At 37.1% G+C, this 21,129-nt stretch overlaps 2 protein-coding genes and 1 long non-coding RNA gene across 4 annotated transcripts in view; 2 read left to right on the top strand and 1 right to left on the bottom strand.

The window, feature by feature from the left end:
* The first annotated feature begins 58 nt into the window (after positions 1-58).
* Positions 59-9,546, top strand: LOC145726845 (uncharacterized). Of its 2 annotated transcripts, none has more exons than XM_081976105.1 (14): positions 59-241; positions 1,249-3,997; positions 4,512-4,643; positions 4,705-4,839; positions 4,893-5,003; positions 5,063-5,225; positions 5,279-5,331; positions 5,388-5,598; positions 5,730-5,968; positions 6,021-6,271; positions 6,350-6,493; positions 6,551-6,782; positions 6,841-7,057; positions 8,551-9,546. In XM_081976105.1, exons 1-14 carry the CDS (start codon positions 146-148, stop codon positions 9,113-9,115), a joined length of 5,298 nt encoding a protein of 1,765 aa, XP_081832231.1. In that variant the 5' UTR covers positions 59-145; the 3' UTR covers positions 9,116-9,546. The 2 variants fall into 2 exon arrangements, with proteins under 2 accessions (XP_081832231.1, XP_081832230.1); XM_081976104.1 differs by having other exon boundaries at positions 60-241; positions 5,382-5,598.
* Positions 9,547-11,150: 1,604 nt separating this feature from the next.
* The window catches only part of LOC145726846 (uncharacterized), a 73,179-nt gene continuing 63,200 nt past the window's right edge, over positions 11,151-21,129 (top strand). Inside the window, exon 1 of the mRNA XM_081976107.1 lies at positions 11,151-11,631. The gene's annotated coding sequence lies outside the window, so the exon portion shown is untranslated. The remainder of the gene's footprint in view (positions 11,632-21,129) is intronic.
* On the bottom strand, positions 14,822-15,742 carry LOC145726852 (uncharacterized). The gene is made up of 2 exons (XR_014177701.1): positions 15,107-15,742; positions 14,822-15,046 (listed from the first exon to the last, which is right to left on the bottom strand). It is a non-coding gene; the product is annotated as an uncharacterized LOC145726852 (long non-coding RNA).

Raw genomic sequence — 21,129 nt, 5'->3', positions numbered from 1 at the left:
GTTAGGACTTCGTGACAGACGTAACTTCCCCATTGAAGTTGACACTTATATAAAATGACAGTCGACAGTCAACATGGATGCATGTAAACAAATTTACAATTGCCAAATTTAAATAATAAAATATTTGCGGATTTCTAGTCAAAACATGTCAGAATTAAGTGAAAAACTGTTAAATCTTGAAATATCTGAAGGCATTTTTAAGGATATCAAGTATTTCATTGCAGGTGAAGTGCATGAGAAGGTAAGTTTAGCCCTATAATATACAACCATTTACTGACAACAACCACTTTTAAAAGTATCATTACAACAGCCCCTAATTAGGTTGTAATTTCATTTCTATTTTTTTAATGTATACATTACTATCCTGCATACTTGTGAGTGGTCAGTTTAAGTCACAAATTTCAATTTAAGTAATGTTGAGAAACACTTGTTTAGCGAACTTGTCAGAGGTGCAGGAGATTTAAAGCAAATATTTCACTGGGACTCTCTATTTTTATCTTCTATTCAATTAGTTAATAGGTTATACCAAAATATGTGATTAATAAATAATCCAGTAAATTATCCAAGAGGTTTGCCTGGTTGTAAAAAATTATAAATTGTTCTTTTGATTCCCAGAAGTTATAGGTATAATTCATATTACTTATGTGAATAAATACAATTTTGAAAGTAGTATCTGTATTCCAGTCTAAGAATATTTATTTACAGGTTCATATGTCTTCTCTAGACTCTAGAGGCTGTTTTGGAATCACCTATTATTGAGTTCTATAAAGCTTTGGAAATAAACTTTGTTATTTATTTATTTATTGTGCCAATTTTGACATTAATCACATAGCAATTCATCCCATACCACTATTTGCCAATAGCTTTGTTTGGGTTATTGAGTCTGTTTTCAAATAAGTTCTGTAAATGACAGTACACAGCAATACTTATCCCATCCATGCAGAAGGCCAAATCAGTTTGAGAACAGTTCTTCAACCCCTCAGAATCATAAACCCACACAAAGTTATAATAACTAATCTAAATAATAATGAGTCAGGCTCTATTCATTTACAACAACAACAAACTATGGAGCAAGCAGAGCAAATGTTACGTCAAAATGACATAATTTTATAACTGTCAAACTACGTCATTGTGACGTCACATTGACTTTGTAATATAATTTCCCACCTTTGTGTCAACATTTCTTCAATAAAAAATACAGACTAAAACACAATATATCAATAGAACTTTTTTTTTTCTCTTTGCTAGATTGAAGTTTTATTGAAATCTGGAGGAGCGGAACGTCAAAATTACATTTCCGACTATGTCACGCATCTAATTGCTGGTAACAATGCCGAAGAAAATGACATCTCTGACGCCAACGACGTCTATGAAATACCCACAGTCACTCCCAGGTGGATTTTTATGTGCGCAATTCTCAAAAGACGCATTGACATACAGCCCTACCTTTTTACCCTAGAGTCCAAGCTATTTAGCGGTCGTAGGTTTTGTTTTTCTAACATAAGAGAGGACTTGAACATACTTTGGGGATTGATTACATTCAATGGCGGATCCGTTTATTTGAAACTCACTCGTGAGTGTGATTATTTGGTTACCGGGGTCACCGACAGTGCAAAGTATGAGAAGGCAACCTTATTAGGATCAGACAAAATCAAAATTGTTACCCCTGATTGGGTGGTAGAAGCTGTCAGGTGTAAAGGGCTTCCTGATTCTGCCCTGTACCATCCTAAATTGATTAATTGGCCTAAACCCGTTAAACCACCTGAACCCACTACTCTTATAACTGGATTTGATGAGGAAGCATCTGAAATTGCGGACAAAACTGAAGAAAAAACATTGCCAGACTCTACCCAAGCTCTACTAGAAAGGCTAAAACAAAGAATGCCTTGGAATCAACCCCCACCAACATCTAGTCCTGTTAGTGTGTCTAGCAGCAGTGAAACAGTGGCTCCCCCTAACGTGGTGGCACCAAGTTTCCTCAGCAAAATGCAAGCCAATCAAAGAGAATTAGCCGGTCAATTTAAGCCTCCAGTTCCTCAAGTTCAACAACAACAACCACCACAACAAATGACAGTTTCATCCAGTTTTGCTACAACCGGCAATCAATCACCCAGTCCTGTGGTTAGGTCAACTATCCACCACCCACCTACAAGTCAGCAACAGATGAGTCAGCAAATTAACATGCAAAATGCCCAAATGACTATCAACAGGCTATTGAACCAACAACAAGCTAACAAGCCTGGTTTACAACAAATTAGAGCACAGTTGAACACCTCACAAATGCAACAGCAACTCATGCAACAAAGAATGCAGCAACAACAACAACAGCAGAATATTATTCAGCGCTCACCCAACCAGATTAATCAGCAGTTGTTGCACCAACAGTTAAGTCAAGGCCAACGCCAAGTTTTACAAAATCAACTAATGAATCAGCAAAGTTTACAGCAACAGCAGCAGCAGCAACAACAACAACAAAATTTAATTAACATCAATCAAGATAGTCAAGGTTTGGACTCTGGTATGTTTTCACCTCAAGGTCAAAACAACCATTTCAATCAATCCACTCAACAGTTGGACTTGAACCATCAAAGAAGCCAAATAGATCACTCACCAAGTCCAAACCAAGTTATAACCTCCCCTCAACACAACCAAGGACAACTATTGAGTCCCCAGCATCAACACCAAATCCAAAATCAACTGCTTAATCAACAGCAACAACAAAATCACATACCAGTCAGCCAATTACAGCAAAATAATAGTCAGCTCATCAGTCAACAGCAACAAATTCAATTAAGCCAACAGCAAGCCAGGGCTAACCAATTACTGCAAAACCAAAACCTACAACAAGACAGAGTCAATCAACTGTTGAGTCAGCAGTCTCAGAATCAGCTAATTCAGCAACAGAACCAGGGAAATCAACAACAGCAACAACACATGCAGCCGCAAAATCATGAAGTTGAGTTACTGGCGCAGTCACCTCAAAGTCACCTAATGCAGCAAAATCAGTTGATGCAACACAATCAACCAAGTCAGGAAATGTTGCAGCAAAATCACCAGATGATGCAACAACAAAATCAAATGATTCAATCGCAAAACCCTCAAATGGCCCAGCAAAACCAACCGATAATTCGTCAAGCTCAGGTGATCAACCAGCAACCTCAGCAACAACAGCTTCTAGGTCACAATAATCAAGGTGGGCAGCAAACTTTACTGAGTCTGCCTCCCAATCACCACTTAAGCCAGTTAAGTCCTCAGCAAATTCAACAGCTGCAACAGTTAAAACGAGAACAGCAACAACTACTGAATCAAACTCAAAATCAAATGGTGAACCAGCAACAGAACGTGGTACTTAACCAGCAGCACGTGCAGCCCAATCAGATGGCTCAGAATCAGCAACAGATAATGGGTTCAATCAGTCAGCAGCAACAAATCCAAATCCAGAACAGAGTTATACAACAGCAAAACCTAAACCAGTTGCAACAGCAGAATTTCAGTCCTCCGCCCATGAATCAACATGGCATGGTGCAAAAACAACAGATATTTAATCAAGTCAACACCAGTCAGAATCAACAAATCCAAAACAATCAGTTTATCAACCAAAACCAGTTCGAAGCCATTCAACAGAACAAACTCCAGCACGGCAATCAAATGAACGTGCAAGCGTTGAATCAACAGTTGCAGCAGCAAAACTTGGGCCAGCAACTCAACCAGCAATTGTTGCAACAGAACCAACCACAACCGGTGGTCAATCAACCGGGCATGGGATTGGATCAGGGAATGATGATTAACCAGCAACAGTCGCCTGTTAATCAACCAAACAATTTGGGGATGAATCAAATCAATCCGGGAGTGAGTCAGCAGGTGATACGGGGACAATTTCCTCAGCAGGTGTTGGTAAATCAAGGACAGCCTGGTGCAGTACAACGGGCTCAGTTGAATCAACAAGTGTGGGCTCAGCAACAGCAACAACCACCAACACCTGGTGGACCTATGCAAGGTTAGTTTATTCTATTCTATTTATTAGTATCATTTTTTGCCAACCAACTTTTTGGCGGATTCTGGAAGGTTTTCAAAATAATTTAATTAGAATTTCATTAGAAGTGTTATTTTTTATCAAAATTACAAATATTGTATTGAAAAATAAACATAAACACTATGAACAGTATAGAAAAGCGTTTTGCTGGTAAACAGAATATAGAGGAATGTACGTTTTTATGAGTAGGTACCTACTTTTTATGGTAAATTTGTAATTTATTGGTCTGTTTTGGCCTTTTGGGCCGACAGATTTACAGTTAGACCAGTTTGGCTCCTATATTCTGCAGTTAACTGGTTATAGACATGGTGAAAAACCAAAAAGATTCTAATGAATCAGAACCTTCTTCACAATCACCAGAAAGTAAGTAAATCAACTGCTCCAAAAGCCTCAGTAGTCAGATAAAATAAATTATGTTATTTTAAGTTTGGACTTAAAAAGGTTGATTTTTTTTACATTTGGATCCCTTGAACTGTAGGTCCGCAAATAATCCGACATCCGGTAAATGTGTCCGTACAGCAGTCACCCACTAATCCCACCGTAGGCCCGCGAATCCAGTGGCCACCAGGCCAACAACCTGGTGTGCCTCAAAGACGCTTTATTCAGCTGGGTAAGTCCCCCACATTGTATGCAAAGTTCATATATTTTTAAATGGATTATTGGTAATGCAGACGCCCATACTCATAACCAACTGCAAAAAATGACTCCAGAACAACAAGCTGTTTTCGTTACAAAGTTACAGAAACAGCGACAGTTGCAACTGGCTAAGCAAATGCAGGGCGCCGGAGGTCATATTTTAATTCGAGGTATTTTGTTCACATTTTTAAGTGAGTGTTGGAGGTTATTTTGGTGGTTTCAGGTAATGTGCCTCAAGGATTAACTCCTCAACAGCAAGTACAATGGTTGCAACAGCAAGCCAAGCAACAAGGGATAGTTTTACCTCCTAATATCCAGCAGAACTTAACCGCAGGTTAGTTTTCCAGCTTTGAAACTGTATTTGTTGGTTATAATGTGTGTTGTTGATTGTAGGAAACATTACACCTCAACAAACCACTCCACCTGCGGTAGCGCCTACGCAGCATGCTCCTGGACTAAGTCCTATCAATCAGCCCACTCCCTCTGCCCCACCTGCTCAGCAATTTGTTCCAGAGCAGCCTACTGCTCAACAGTTGCAGTTAAGGCAACAATATCGGTAATATATTGACTGTAACTAGTTCTGCAAGATGTATAAACATTAATTTGTAGATTGCAAATGCAACGAGAACAAGCCCAAAAGAATGCAGCATTAACACAGCAAGGTATCTAAATCCGGTAAGTGTTGAATGGGATAAGCTAAAAAAACAAAAAGTTCCAGGACCAATACCCGCGCAACAAACTATGGTCAGACCACCCTTAAGTCAAACCCCTGCAGTGGATTCGACCACCAATCCTCAAGTGCAAGTCAACCCTAAAACCAAGACAGCCTTGGCTAATATGTTAAGTATCAAACTACAATCAGGGGGTACTATTGGACCTCCAGTAAGGCCTGAGGGGATTCCAGAACAGTCTGCAGCTGGTACATTACGGTAATTATAACAATTTAAATTTGCAGTAGCAACGTAAACTTTAAAAAAATAAGAAAAAAAAATTACTGATATAATACCGTATTGTTCTTTTGTTTTTGTTACTCTTATCAATCCATTGTTGCTTTTAACAGCATGATGACTGCCCAACACAACGCGGCAATCAACTCTAAACCGCAGGAAATCATCGCGTTGCATCAACGTCGAGTAATCACGGGGCCGGGGGGCGAAATTATCAAACCCCCGGGAGTGGCTGCCTTACCGATGACGCCCCAAAACGAACCTCCCAAGTTGCAATTCAATCAGGGAAAAGCGCCCGTACCCGTTCAACATCGTGTCGGTCCTTTCTATGGTCACAATCCCAATCTAAAGCGTTAGTTGTTTTTCATTTTTTTGCTCGAAATATTTAAAGAAACTTGTTACAGTTCCTCCGGATCTATTTTTGTTGGGTTGCATTTTTGTCGTGGTTGAGGTAGAGGACTACTTAGAGGAAAAACTACCCGGATGGCAACAGAAAATTGAAAAATACGGAGGTGAGGTGGAGAAACAGTATTGCAGTAAAGTGACCCACGTATTGTGCGAGACTCAGAGACATGGAGTGGTCATGCAGGCCTTGAGAGACGTGAAACGATGCGTCACTATTCGTTGGCTTAGTGACGTGATTAAAAGAAAACAAGTACGTTTATGTTTTGACACTTCAATACTATCCAAATGACTCATACAAATGTAAACTATTTCACTATAAAACTTACAGGTTTTGCCTCCTTGGACAGCATTGCATCTACCCCAAATATATTTGGACATAGCCCCAGCCTCTAAACATTTAATATCAATTAGCGGCTTCGAGGGTAATTTACGCCAAATAGTCAAACAGATGATACTATACACAGGGGCCAAGGCAAGTCACCTTTATTCCAAACTTTCATTTGAGCCAGCTAAAATGTGATTATTTTAGTGCACTAACTACTTTTCCAAGCATAACACCTTACTAATAAGCGCGAAGGAGGAAGGAAAAAAATATGCTTACGCTAGAAAGTGGGGAATTCCAGTAGTAAACGTGCAATGGCTCACCGACGTAATTCTGGGGAATTACACCGCCATGAACCAGATGGACAACCAGGCCTATCAAACCTACACAAATCCGCCCAATTTGAGTTTCGACCCTAAATTAGTCCCCACTATGATGCGTAAGTGTAATTTCTAAAAAACTCCACAAATAAGTAGTGTAATAATGTCAAAAAATAGATGCATGGAAAGCTCCAATCAATATTTCACAAGAGTCTTATGAAAGAGTGAAACGTTCAGCATCGCCGGTCAGTTTGCCCAAAGTGAAGAAACAGAAAACCGAACACACAGACGAGAATGAAAATATTACTGAGGACGTTCCAGCCAATCCGAATTATAAGATTTTACTGTCACAATTTGACGGTTCAAAAACTAAAGAACTGGAGAGGGCGATTAGGTGAGTGCATAGAATTATGTAAATAGTCTGTTCAGTGGCTTCTTACTGTAGCGTCACAATCACTAAGAAAAAAACGTATGTCGGTGACTAAATGGAATGTGGATTGATTGTCAAAATGACAATTTAAAATAATTCACTTGTAGCACCCTCTGGCACTTTTAAGAAGTTTCTCATTAGCATTCAGAGGTCTATGACACTTTCAGAATGTCTTTAGGGGTCTCTGGCAATTTAAAAGGTTTAAGACACTTGTAGAGGGCTCTGACACTTTTTAGAAAGTTCTCAGTAGAGTAGAAGGTCTGGCACATTCAAAATGGTCCTAGAGGCCTCTGGAAACTTGAATCAACAATTCATTTTTGGACACCCTGTATTGTAGTTTACGTCAGGAATACAGCCCAACATTTATGGTCTTTGAAATCCCAATATTAATCAAGATTTTCATAATTTTTGATGCAACTTTCAAAAAAGTTGATTAAAGTTACGAAATATTTTCAACAGATCCACAACGTTTAGAACGACTTTCTGAACCTCTCCGACTAGGTTTACACATTTGAAACAGTGTAAACGCGGTCACTTTTGACAAAAATTTCTTTTTAACATTTTTGGACATCCTGTGTATGTTCAATTGTATTGCAGTGTAAGAGAGGTAAAATTTTTTAAAAACCACACTGTTGTTCATACTGTAGACAAGTGACAGCTGTCATATTTGGTCACAGTTATAGCCTTGGGTTAGGTTGACAGCTGCCAAACATTTCACCTTCCTCAATACTGTAGTTTCTCAGATGATATTGCACACTAAACTTGTTTCATGACTTAACCCTTTTGACAGCAACTGGGGATTTGAATATTTTTAGTTCACGCTGTAGACAAGTGACAGCTGTCAAACTTTTCACCTTCCTCAATGTCTCCTCCCTGCTGTCAAAAATGTCTCCTTAATCAATATGGTAGTTTCTGAGATATTTGACATTAAACTGGTTCTTACATTGTAATGAGTTGAAAACGTCATTCTAAATTTTTCCTGTTGCAGCAATGTTGTCAAATATGACCCTGAATAGGTCGACGAATTTAGGTATTTGGCAACATCGCAGCAGGAGCAAACACGCACTACGATTCCAGTAATTGTGAACTAAAGTCGACATTTGCCTGAAACTAATGACAACACTAATGCCAATTTTCCATTTAAAATGCAAATGACAGTAAACAAAAATCGACCTTATTTATGGACATGAAATAGTTTGTTACAAACGTCAAAATTACCTGACATTTATTGAACCGTTAATAACTGGTATCATATTATAAAAAACATATTCTATCTTTGTCTAGTGAAATGAGATAAGGGATGTGTAGCAACAGTCAGAAGTCACTGAACAGAGCTTACAAGTGTTTTTTTTAATTTCTTTTCTGCAGTGAATGAAATAGCAAATATTTCACATTACTTTGTAAATTGTCTTACAACTAAACAACTAAACTAACTATAAATAATCTATTTGGTACAGGGAGTTAGGAGGAATCATAGCCAAAGACCACTCAGACTTCACCCACTTGGTGATGCCAAAACTGACACGCACCCACAAATTGCTCTTCGCCATAACGAAATTCTGCCACATTTTGCCGGATAAATGGCTGGAACATTCGCTCTCCTCCAGGAAATTCCTCGCTGAGGCTGACTTTTCTCTCTCCGCAGACGAATTCAACCAAACGTTCAATACCAACCTAGATCTAGTGCTGAAAAGTCCACTGAAATCGCGCCTCTTTGACGGCAAAGCTTTCTGGATCACGCCCAGTGTCGTGCCACGGAAAAAAATCTTGGCCGAACTCATCGAATTGTGTGGAGGCAGGGTAGAGCGCATCCGAAGGAGCCGCGCCCAAATCGAAGCTGCCAGCTTGACCGTCCCTTCTACTTACTTCATCATCACCGCCAAAGAAGACTTGCATCTTGTCGGCGATTTGTTGCGCAACAAAAAGGACAAACAACGGGTGGTGTGCAACGCTGAGTTGGTGTTGAGCGCCATTTTGCGACAGGAGTTTGAAGTTGAGCCTTATGCGGTCAGCGTTGCCTGATGTACGGGGAAACGACGGTGAGAACGGCTCAAGCGCGTGCGTGATGCAACGCCGCGCGACGATTCTTCGTCGACCGATAGTGATTTTGGTTTTGCTGCATTTGCAGCTGGTTACGGGGAGGCTTTGGATTAGGATTTTAATTTTGTTGTTAATGATAGAGTTTATAGGATTTCAAAGTGGTTTAGTCTGACAGAGCGCAATTAACCAGCTTTCAATTTCTTATTTTTAGCTTTCCGTATACAGGGTGTAACAGTAGAAAATCAAAAAACCGTTTATGTATCATTTACATTGTGGTAACAACACCCTGTATACGTTGGTACTTTATTTTCGCAAAGGGCTTTGCAATTATTGTTTACTTCTTTATTATTTTTCTATTTTTGACAATATACGTTTTGCCTACAATGACAAAAAATACACATATTGTTAATTTGTTTTGCTTTCATTTATTTTTTACACACCTTTTATTTGTGATTTGTACTCAGTTGTTAATTGTGGTTGGCGTATTAATGAGAAGTTATATTGGACAAAATTCCAAATCATAGAGTTTCTATGATAGAACAAGTAATGGTAGTTTTATTATTATTAAACTACCATCTTTTCGCTCACCCTGCATTAATTTCTCTGCTTTAGAGCGTAAAATCCACAGGGTGTGGCATTCGGAGTTAGTATATCCCCTAGATCCTGTAATTCTAAGATATCACCCTGTATATGTTGTACATATTATTTATTTCAATTTCAAGAGATGAGAATTGTCGTTTGATAAACACATCAAAATATGTTAGAAAAAGATGGCAGATAACAGCATTCATCTCTCGGTTAGAATAGCATCAAACATTCCATTAAAAATTAGAATAAATGTTGCTAAGGTATATGCACTTCAAGGTTCAGTTAAGTCAAATTTAATAATTGCATCTGATTGTTAACTACAGTAAAAATGTGTTTCTCCTATTTTTTAAAATATTTTTATGCATATACTTAGTGTGACATTAAAAAACGTTTCAGTGAAATAATAAACACGTTGGATTATGCTGTCAAAGGGAATTTTGTGACGTCATTTGACAGCGGGTCACCTGACACCTATTTCAGTTTTCAAAGGAAAAGTCAGATATGACGTCTTCTTATATGTAAGTTTGTAAGACAATTTCTAATTTTCAATACTGATTCATTTCCAGTGCTGATTAGTTTCAGATAGAGTGGTACTATATAATATATATTTTTAAAGGTTACAATAGAAAACGGAAATATACGTTTGAATAATTCAAATATATAATAATTCATTATTTATCAGACGTTTGTTTCATTGTTATGTACGATCCCAAGCGTCAAGGTGCCAAATGAAAAAAAAAATGGCCCCGACCCAAAGTCAATTTGTCCCTATTATGTTAAAACGGCCAAATAATCAAAAGTCCAACGCTCCAAAACAAAAGAAGCATTATTACCTAATTACCATAATCATTATGGTAATTTTCATGGGCAAATAATCATACAATAAGCTTATTACCATAAAATTTCATTACCTTCTTACCTTCCAAACCCACCTTGAATGCCTGTTGTACCTTGTACTGTAGGGCTCTTAGTGAATCACGTCACAGCCCTTTCCGTCGTCCTTGTCTTACTCACGCAATAAAGGCAAAGACGTCTGTCGGGAATCATCGGCAGGGTTGCCGGCTTTAAAAATCAGCTAAAGTGATCCTCCATTGAATTTTTCTTATTTATTTATTACCCCTAGTGTGTGTGGTCATAGCACACTTTGACCCTATTAAAACGATAACTTAACGGCTTTAAAAATAAAACTAATAATTAATTATTGTTTTATCTAAATATGTTAATGATTTGCGGCTACGGGTATTTTCAAAACGAAACACTTAATTTTAAGTGCTCATAAATTGACAGTTTGTTGTCAACAGGAAATATTTGATGGACTAAACGATCACGTGAACAATGTCAGAGGTCACTTGTCGGAACATTTTACTGGTTCAAAATGACTGCCATTTTGATTTTTATTTGTTTGACAGCTGGTTTTATGGTGCTATCAAGTTACACATAAACTTGAATCATTAGAATTATCGGTTTTTGGTGAATATTTTAAGTACTTCGTGAACACTTTATTGTTCTTGCAGTGTATTAACGTCAACATTCCTTAAAGGGCCGTGTTTAGCCTTCAAGAGGCCAAACCGGCAACGCCGCCAACGCAAAACATACAAGATGGCGTCGCGAATGTTTCTCGGCTAGCGGATGCTCTTATCTCGATTTCGATCCAATAACTAAACAAATAGCGAGTCTGGGCGGTAAATTCGCATTTAAATGATTAGTACCGGGTACAAACTAAGCGGAAACGGTGAAAAGTGGCTCCGGTTCAGCCAAAAAGGCCGCGAAAATCGCCCGTGAAAAATGTGATTTTCTTTGTTCGGTGCGCTGTGCAAGTGTCCATGTCAAGGGATCTTCTTGTGTTTCTCGTTTCGGACCTGTCTGAACGCTTTTTCATCCCTTTGTAGCCCGAAGACGATATTTTTTATGTGAGTTTTCCTTTATTCTTGCATGTTCCGGTCGGTTTTTGCGAGTTTTCATTCAGGTTCACCAAATTATTCTTGGGCGTATCGCTCTATATGGCCGAGCCGTATTATTGCACTGGGCCGATATTTTTGATATATTATAGAGCTCCTTCTGATTTTTATTAAAAATATCGATTTGTGGGGGCTTATTGCGCTTTCTTCCTAGATTTATAGCCGCCAGTTTAGCTTTACTTCCATCCGGTTCAGCTGGAAAATTAGGTTTGCCAAGGATTTATTAGGACAGAAGAATTTTACCCTAAAAGTGTCCTGTTTTGGATTTCTAGTTGGCCTTAACACAAATTTACATCATATTTTAAGCTTCACAATAACACAAAATAGTAAGTAATTTAAACTAGTCAACTTTCACCCTTAACACCTTCTAATCTACAATTTGAATTGGCTGCTAATCAAACAAAATCTATGTTTGAGTTTCCAAACTTTTGTAGTGTGGTTACCTAAGTCTTGTGTTTAACTTTAACCAGAGGTTTAATCTGTTAAACAAGGTTTTCACACAATGTATTAGCTCAAGAATTGCAGACTCACCACATAAAACATTAGGGAAACATGTTAAATTTATAAGTGGTTACAGCAGTTTAGTTATACAAAAGTTTATTGAGTTTGTAATTATTTTTTTTTTATTAGTCCTTCTTAGATGACATTAGCAGATTTAGGACAGTATAATTTTTACTCTGGAATCAGCCTATCCTCCTTTTGTAATGAGTTTTCTAATCTGACAATTGTAACAGTTATTTTTAGTTAAAACCCTCTTTGAAATTTACTAGAATGAAACCAGTATATGCAAATGTAAATATCAAATAGCTAGAACAATTAAAAATTTAGAGGATTCTCCTCTTTATGTGACTATGTGTGTTCCATGTGATATCAGCGCCTTTCCAGCTGGAAGCGAAAGAGGATACTAGGATGTAACAAAATTAGAATTTGCATTAAATTGTCCCCAGCCCAGACCAAATCCAATTAACAACTACTCTGGGAACTACTCCAGAGTAGAGGGAGCTTCCAGCCTGCGAAAATAGGACGTAAATATAAAGGGAAAATGCAAGTTCTTAATCCCTGGCAAAAACGTTTTTAGTCCAACTGGGATAGGGACAAACACCCAGAAGTGAGAAAAAAGATTATATTGTTGAGAGATTCAGTATTTTTCCTGGTTGTTTTTGCCTCTAAGGTTATTTTAGACAAATATTTACTTAGCTTACATTTTTTTTCTGTTCTTGATGGTGACCAATAATTATAAAGAATGAAGTTGACTATAAAAGGAATAAGTTAGGATAGGAGGATTAAGAATTTTGAGATCAGTTTTTATTGAGAAGAACTAGAGGATTATTAGTTAGGGCCTTAGGTTAGGGTTAATTGCATTTTTTATAGGTAACAAAACGTTATTTTTTAAGGTGCACATCTAAAAGCAAGCCCTCCCTAACCGAAAGGTTTTATTAAAGGTATAATTAGATACATTTTCCGGAGGCCGAGCTTTTATTATGAAAGCCGTTTTCCACTTCATAAAAGTTTATTAGAAAAAAAGGAGGAACGAACCATGAGAATAAAGCAGGTGCTCCTGGGGAAAAAAGTTTTCCCGTAAATCAAGGCTAATTTTTTCCTAGAGTGGTATTTTATTGTTTCGCGTTAATCATGGAAAAGTGACGTGAAAAATTACCAGCCCTGACGGATCTTTAACGATTTCCCCCAGGTCCAGGTTCTTTTGTACGTGCATAATCCGTAAACTCCCCCATCTAATCAACTTTTCTTCCTCTTCCCGTCATATTTTCCGTGCAATCCATAAGGAAGGCGGAAAATGGTTGAATACAGGAATTTCAGCTCAGGTGGTGCTCCAATGGAACAAGTACAAAACGGACCCACTTCATCAACCCCCAATAAATAATAAAGTTTGGGGGAAAAGGGACCGCAACTTTGGAAAGCAAACATAAAGGGGTGTAAATGGGCAAATAGTTGTTAAGTAGCCGGCGGGGTATTCATCGGACACTTGGCAAAATGCTTTAGGAACTGGCTAAAGCATGATAAATAACGGAAGCGTTCAAATTGGTGGAAAGGGCAGGCGAAGGACCGCAAAACTTGGGCGAAAGAGCGATAGTCAGCCGGGCTAATATTCCGTAATTGATGAGTTATGTAGGGGCCGATACTTCGGCTAAGGTGTCCCGGTAATGGCTTTAGTTGACCGTTCCTTGGAGCTCGAATTCCAACGTTTTCAGGTGAAGAGGGCATTTAAAGTTATTGACTACTTGTTGCTCCCCTTTTCAAAGGAGACAAACTTAAAAACCTGAATTTGTTTCCAAGAGAAAAAAAGCTCTTTTTTTCAGTAGATTAAACTCGACTTGGGTTAAATATAGTCAATTTGAGCAAAAATGTGTTCACAACCATCAAATTGTCCATTAGATTGTCTTTAAATCCCTTTTAAAATATAACAGGAACAATCTGCTAGGCTAGAATCCCAATAAGAGAATGATCAATTGTTTCAAGTTTTGTATAAGAGCAAGTTGGAAAGATCAATAAGTTGGTTAATCATGGACACTTCAAAAAACAATTTTTTTTTTAAAAAGAAGACATCAATCGGTCGTTCTGATATAGTGGTCATGTGACCAACAGACGTCACATTTGTTTGAACATCTTTGTCTACTAAAGTTTTCTTAGCTCTTATGGACAATTTTAAAATAGCTGTATAAACCTGACAACATTGCTACTAACTGAAGGATCATCAAATGTTTTTATTGTCGTTTATGTTGGTACAATTTGTGATGTCATCGCAGTTTTGTTTGAATTGTGTTATAGATTTTTTTGTAAAACTGTTGTACTGTGTTTAGTACATTAAAACAATCAGTCATCACAACAAGACTTGTCTCACTAATCTACAAGCAAAATTTAGCACATTGAGAAGATTCGACCGTGTTAGAAATGGCGGAATAACGTGAGGCACGAAAATAATCGACGACCCATATTCAGCCTTGTACCGATTGAAAATTATGAACGATTTTGCCGTTAAAATTTAGTTAAAGAATAGTCGTGAGGCAACAATTAAAAAATGTTGGCGTTTGATGAATGGCGTTTCGTTTGAAACAATGTGTTGCCTGTAAGAGGTGAGCGTATCTGGCTGGTACGCCGCTGTGAGGTACTGATCACCTTGCAGTTTTTGCCCGGCCTACCTTATATTGCACTTTCAAAAAAGTACCACATTTGAAGCGTAAAGTCGGTCTTTTTACCACTTTTTAATCTACCCGATCACAATACGAACCACTTTAATCACCCATATCACGTTGAAAATATGTAGGCCGGTCAAATGGTCGATTTTATCGTGGGTCATGCGATTACTTTACGCCCAACAAGGTCAACGGTAAATACGGGTAAAAGTTGCCTACAAATTCATTTGTGAAATTGATAATAATAGAGGCTTATAAGGTTTATAAAAGCTTACGTAGGTACCGAGTTCCTCAGCAAAAAGAATGTCGAGATTTATACAAATTATTGCTTTGCAATGTTGCATATTGCCTTAAATTTCCCACGGCGGTTTTTTTTAAGGGGCTCAACACCCTGAATAACAACTCAGGCAGTAGCTACCTAATCATTAAAATAATTAAAAAACACCACTGAAAAATTGCTACAAAGAGCACAAAAATGTAACCTAAGTTTATTGCAGTACAGTTTCAATGACATTTGATAGAGCAAGATACAAATTATGGAGTAGGCTATAAAATTGACGAATGACAGATTGACAAACGAAATGATAACTGACAGTCTCAACAACAAATCACAGTATCACAGTGGCAAAACTAATATATTAGTATCCTGCTCTATCAAATGTCATTGAAACAGTATGACAATACACTGATTTTCGTCAAAAAAAGCAACTTTTAGCTTTTTTTTGAACAATCACAAACTAGGAACAGTGCTGTCGTTTACGCAAGGACTTGTGGATTGATGAAACTACCCAGGGCTAGCGGCAGTGACGTAATAATTGTCCTTCCTTGTCTATTAAGTGCGAACTGAACGAGACGGAATTTTGACGTCATTACCGTATGTTCTTTAACCAATCGGCGTTGGCGCTGCCCACAACGTCATTTAAAACTTATAATTTTGGTTGTTTGGTGTTTGTTGACAGTTTCTTTGAATTTTTCCATTGCAACTTAAATTTATTGATTAGATTATTTTGTGTGAGTTGTATTTGTGTTTTTCATATTTTCGATAAGTGGAAATGTCTAAACAATTCAGTGAGGACCTGATTTTGCGGTTGATATGATATATTTCATGTGACATACAGAGGGTTGCTGCTTACCTTACTTTGCAGGTTTACCATCAAGAAAATAACACACACAGTCCAGAATCACTACCAACAATAATAATAATGACACCTCGAATGACACTGATTCAATTTTTCCGAAAGTTATTATATTCTGCTTTTTACCAGCTTAACCTCACTCTTGTGAGTCTTGTCAAATCGGTAAACAACTGAAGTACTGTCAATGTCAATTGTCAATGAATATGTTTCTGTCCTTTGCTAACTTTAAAAACACACTGATGCCATGTTGCCAAATGCTCTCGTAAAAAGAAAAAGAGAAAGTTTTTAAAAAATGCTCTAACCGGACTTTACAATATATGAGTATCTGACATGAGTGAATTTCAATCTGACGTCACCATTTATTGCGTCACTGCCATTTTGGTTGGGATTGGAGAGTACATCCTTATAATAGGTTGTTTGTGAGCCTTTTCTAATACAGTTTTCTACGTCAATTAACCCCTTTTTAATTGGCGCACATAGGAGGAGTCGTTAGACGCGAACTCTATAATAAAGTGTTCGTACAGTTTTGTAATTTTCATTACACCACGTCCATTATTGCGAACCATAATCATTGATTATACCCTCCCGCCCCTTTGTCCGGGATTAAAACGCGTTTTCGTGCAAACGGCTGTTAATCAAATCAAATCCGCGGTCTTTCATGTCCGTAACAAGCGCAGGGAAAAAAAAGTGCAACTCTTTTTTTTTTATTGTTTTGAGCGACGTAATTTGACATTTTCATATAGATTCGTTAAAAAACAGTTCGGTCTAAATGTAAATGTGGTGTGAACCAAAAATCAACAATCAGCTATTTCTAAAATTTTTTTTGTAAATGTTTTTCAATTGAAAATTGTTACGTATTTCCCTCGGTATTTCCGGAATATCTAGAATCCAATATTAGGTATAAAGTGCTTAAAAGGTGTTGCCGGTTACGTCACAGGCGTGAAGACGTCTCCAAAGTTGGAAGGGCGGCGAAATTACTTTTCCACCTCGTTTTGTGCGCTTTTTTGCGGTCTAAAGTGAACCGGAGGGCGGCGTTAAATCCTTTGGGGTGCTTGGGGGCGACCGTTTACACGGTAAACTATAGTGGGGGCCTTTTCTGTTTTCGTACTTCCGTTTAAATAAACCTTCCCATTTGGGTTACTCATTGAACCTTTTTTATTTTTTTACTCCATGAAGGGTTTTGGTGTAAACTCACTCACTTCATTTATAAATCTGCAATAAATCAAAGTATAGTAATAAATTTTTGACATCATGAATAGTCTAGTACTGGGCTAATCATTGGTTAAATACTACTACTATACTCAAAGTCAAATAAAATTGATATGACGTCACAAACCCCAATAAATTGTGCCAACTTCAGTAATTAATTCAATGATAGCTATTATACTCACAAAGATGAAGTTTGCGTAATTTATCCAGTGAGCACATGCGAGTAGAATAGTATTTAAACAGTTGTAGTAAAACAATGAGCATTGTTGTCAGGTTTATATAGCTTATAAATCTATCACGTTCTCTTGCCAGCAGATCTCATTGGCTGTGGTTCTGTCAAACTTAATTTTTAGAGCCAATTAACACTCTTGTGGAGGGCTTTGGCAGTGTTTTTATAAAGTTTTGTGTGACCCTCGAAGTTGCCACTATGGTTTAGGGTTTTATTTTGAAAAAATTCAATTTTTTTCTTCAATCTGACAACCTTGTTAATTTACTTGGCTGTTACGTCAAAGGTTTTAATTATAATTTTCGTTCTACCAAATGTGTAGGTATTTGTCAGTGGGGGACAGTTGCCTACAATGCCTAATGGTTAATCTTCGGAGTAATCTGGCCCTGATCACGTGACAATTATGTAGAACGATCCAAAGTAAACATGTGACCTGATCGTTCACCTAAAACGACTAAACCGGATAGAGATGATACTGGAAACTGTCAAAAATCAGTTGCGCTTTAGAGGAGAACTATGGAGGGAAGTAGACTGTCATTTGTCTCTCAATTTCAAAATGGTGGTGGTAAAACCTCTTGACAAGCAAAATTACAACCAGGTTAGGTTAAACTTCGTCGCACTAAGACTTTTTATTCCATTTATTCAAGAAGAATAATAATTTGTTATTACTCACTGTCAAGCTTGATTCTCATTCTAGTTAATCTACATCTGTATGGTTTTTACTCTACGAGACCAGTTCACTAAAAACTTACTGAACTACATCGGAGCGGTCACTGACATTTCACTTAGACATGGAACCAGTAAATAAATCAAAACGGAAAAAATTTATTCGCTGCCCACTTGAATTAAATATTTATAAAAATATCCTCGTTTTAATGGGTTCGGGATCGCGATGCCTATCGACGTTGGCATATTACACTCATAAATCTTCGAATATGATGTAACGCGTCTTTAATGACCCTATTTTACATATAAACATACTGACTGTATTCGGTAAGAGCACCGGCCAGCTGTGTATTCCACATTTTTCAAATAAGTTAATATGCAATTAAGTTGGCTTTCCACACAAAAACGCAGGTATGTCATCGTCCACTTTCACTTATACACATATTATTATGATGATCTAATCGATTATACAGTCATTTTGATAGTATTTTATAGGAAATTGGTTTTTTGATTGGTATAAGGCACAAACGGACAAATAACCAAGAAGTTGGTTAATAATGTCATTGTCACTAGTGTCACAGTTAACCACCGCCTACTATCCTACTAAAGAACGTAGAAGGCGCTGGTCAAAAATTCCAATATGGTGGAAATTTGTAGTGACAGGTTGTATTGTGGAACTTGACTATTTTGAGGATTAAATGATTTTTTACGGTTTGAAATCAAATCTTGAGGTTACTTACCTCAAGGTTTGCTGCTTGTTCATCTGCTTGTGTATAAAACAAAAACCACTAACGTCATCATTAAAACTGACATTTTAGGCTTTCTAGTGTAGAGGGCGGTGCCAAGTGTCATCTGTCCAAGCCGTCTAGATGATGCAGACTACCAAGTTAATCAAGTAATTGTTGATGATCTCGCCACACCTGTTCTTATAACAGGTATGGTTAGATATTTTATAGCTTGATCAGTCTAGCAGAGCAATTAAATAACCCTCATAGAATGATGCTTTATAGTTTTTTTCAAATTTTTCTCACACAAAACTAATTTCACCACCATTCTACAAACCAAAACAACTATAGACCTTTTATAAGTCAATTTTTACAGTGTTTCTAACAGACAATGAATGTAATTCAACGACTTTAATCTTAGTTTTGACATTATGGAACAACAAACATAGAAATTCGAAACCAAGGCCCTAATTCCGGAATATTTTCGTAGGCGTCAAACAATAATCAAACAGAGCCCAACCGTAGTAATACCAAAAGCAGTGTATCGATGGCCTTCGAGATTATAGTCATAGAAAGCTATTGTTTAGCAGGCTAGTAATAAATGAACTTAAACACTTGGACCCATATTAGATATGAAAGCCAGTGACACAGTTGACCTATACCATAATTTTGATTATTATTATTAATTAGCGTGTACCCTAATAAATTCCAAGGGTTAAGTTATGGTTTTGTTTACAAAGTTGTCAGCCAAGACTATTGATTTTAAGGTTTTTAAAAGATTATTAAAACATATTGCTCGCTGAGCTTGGAAAGAACGGTTTACACATAAAACGCAACTCAACCGTAAATGGGGGTGATAAGAAACCCGTGAATATTTAGAAGTGTAAACACGACAAAAAAAAGCAAAAAAAACCCCTTCCCCGCGCATCTTCCATTTCAAGGGAAACGCGGAGCGGTTGAAAGGAAGTCATTGTTTAAAATTCGAGAATGGAAAAAAATTGGGAAAACGTTTTGGAAACAGCTGGATCGCGTTTTATCGGATAAATATTTAAAATCGCGCCTCGGGAACCTACAGACCCGTATTATTTATTGACTTTTGACGTTCCGGTTGCTTGTGAAAAGGCACCGAATACATGGAATTTCGAGATTTAGAACGTTTCTCGCTCTAAACGTGCTAACATTAATGTAGTGTCAGCTCCAAAAGTTGAGATTATAATTCATTGATTATTTATAAATCACACCATTGGTGGTTGTTTGTGATTGGTCAAAAAAACAGCTTTCAGCTTACTAGTATAAAGGGCGAAGTGTCATCTGTCCAAGCCTTCTAGACCTAACCTACCCACCGAGACTAGAGAGGTTTTTTAGGTACTTTTTGAAATTCAATATCTCGGGAACATGAGGAGCTAGAGAGGCCATTTTTAACTCATTTTGTAGTATTTTTTATGCTTTTTCGAATGGCGTAGGAACGAATTTCCTGCGAATCTAAATAAAAGAGCTACGATTTTTCAAAAAGTCAAAAAATTCAATTTTTGTCAAAAGTGCAATTTTGGCAAATTTTTATTTTGCTCCATAAGGGTTCTAATGCCCAGCAACGGATATATTTATACCAAAGGACCTCAAATTAAGGGAAATAACCACTTTGAACCTTTCAAAAATTCGAAAAATCCCATTTTTTGTAAAAATTTTCAATTTTTTTTTTTGCTTCATAAGGGTTCCAATGCACAGCAAAGGGCATATTTATACAGAAAAACCTTAAATTAAGTGAAATAAGCACAAAAAAAGCACTTTAAATTTTTTACTTTTCAAAAAAATTGAAAGAATGGGGGGGTACTAGAGAGGTTTTTTAGGTACTTTTTGAAATTCAATATCTCGGGAAAATGAGGAGCTTGAGAGGCCATTTTTAACTCATTTTGTAGTATTTTTTATGCTTTTTCGAATGGCGTAGGAACGAATTTCCTGCGAATCTAAATAAAAGAGCTACGATTTTTCAAAAAGTCAAAAAATTAAATTTTTGTCAAAAGTGCAATTTTGGCAAATTTTTATTTTGCTCTATAAGGGTTCCAATGCACACCAAAGGGCATATTTATACAAAAAAACCTTAAATTAAGTGAAATAAGCACAAAAAAAGCACTTTAAAATTTTTTACTTTTCAAAAAAATTGAAAGAATGGGGGGGTACTAGAGAGGTTTTTTAGGTACTTTTTGAAATTCAATATCTCGGGAACATGACGAGCTAGAGAGGCCATTTTTAACTCATTTTGTAGTATTTTTTATGCTTTTTCGAATGGCGTAGGAACGAATTTCCTGCGAATTTAAATAAAAGAGCTACGATTTTTC

Source organism: Ips typographus, linkage group LG3 (genome assembly GCF_016097725.1).
Source record: "Ips typographus isolate SLU linkage group LG3, UJ_Ityp_2.0, whole genome shotgun sequence".
In the NCBI taxonomy this organism is placed as follows: domain Eukaryota; kingdom Metazoa; phylum Arthropoda; class Insecta; order Coleoptera; family Curculionidae; genus Ips; species Ips typographus.
Note: the sequence above shows the minus strand (reverse complement) of the source record. Positions and strands in the feature narration are given on the sequence as shown.

Coding starts and splice junctions, on each gene's coding strand:
- LOC145726845 (XM_081976104.1), top strand. CDS start 146: ATGTCAGAATTAAGTGAAAAACTGTTAAATCTTGAAATATCTGAAGGC. Junction 5,599..5,729: donor TCTGCAGCTGGTACATTACG/GTAATTATAACA, acceptor TGCTTTTAACAG/CATGATGACTGCCCAACACA. Junction 7,058..8,550: donor GAACTGGAGAGGGCGATTAG/GTGAGTGCATAG, acceptor TATTTGGTACAG/GGAGTTAGGAGGAATCATAG.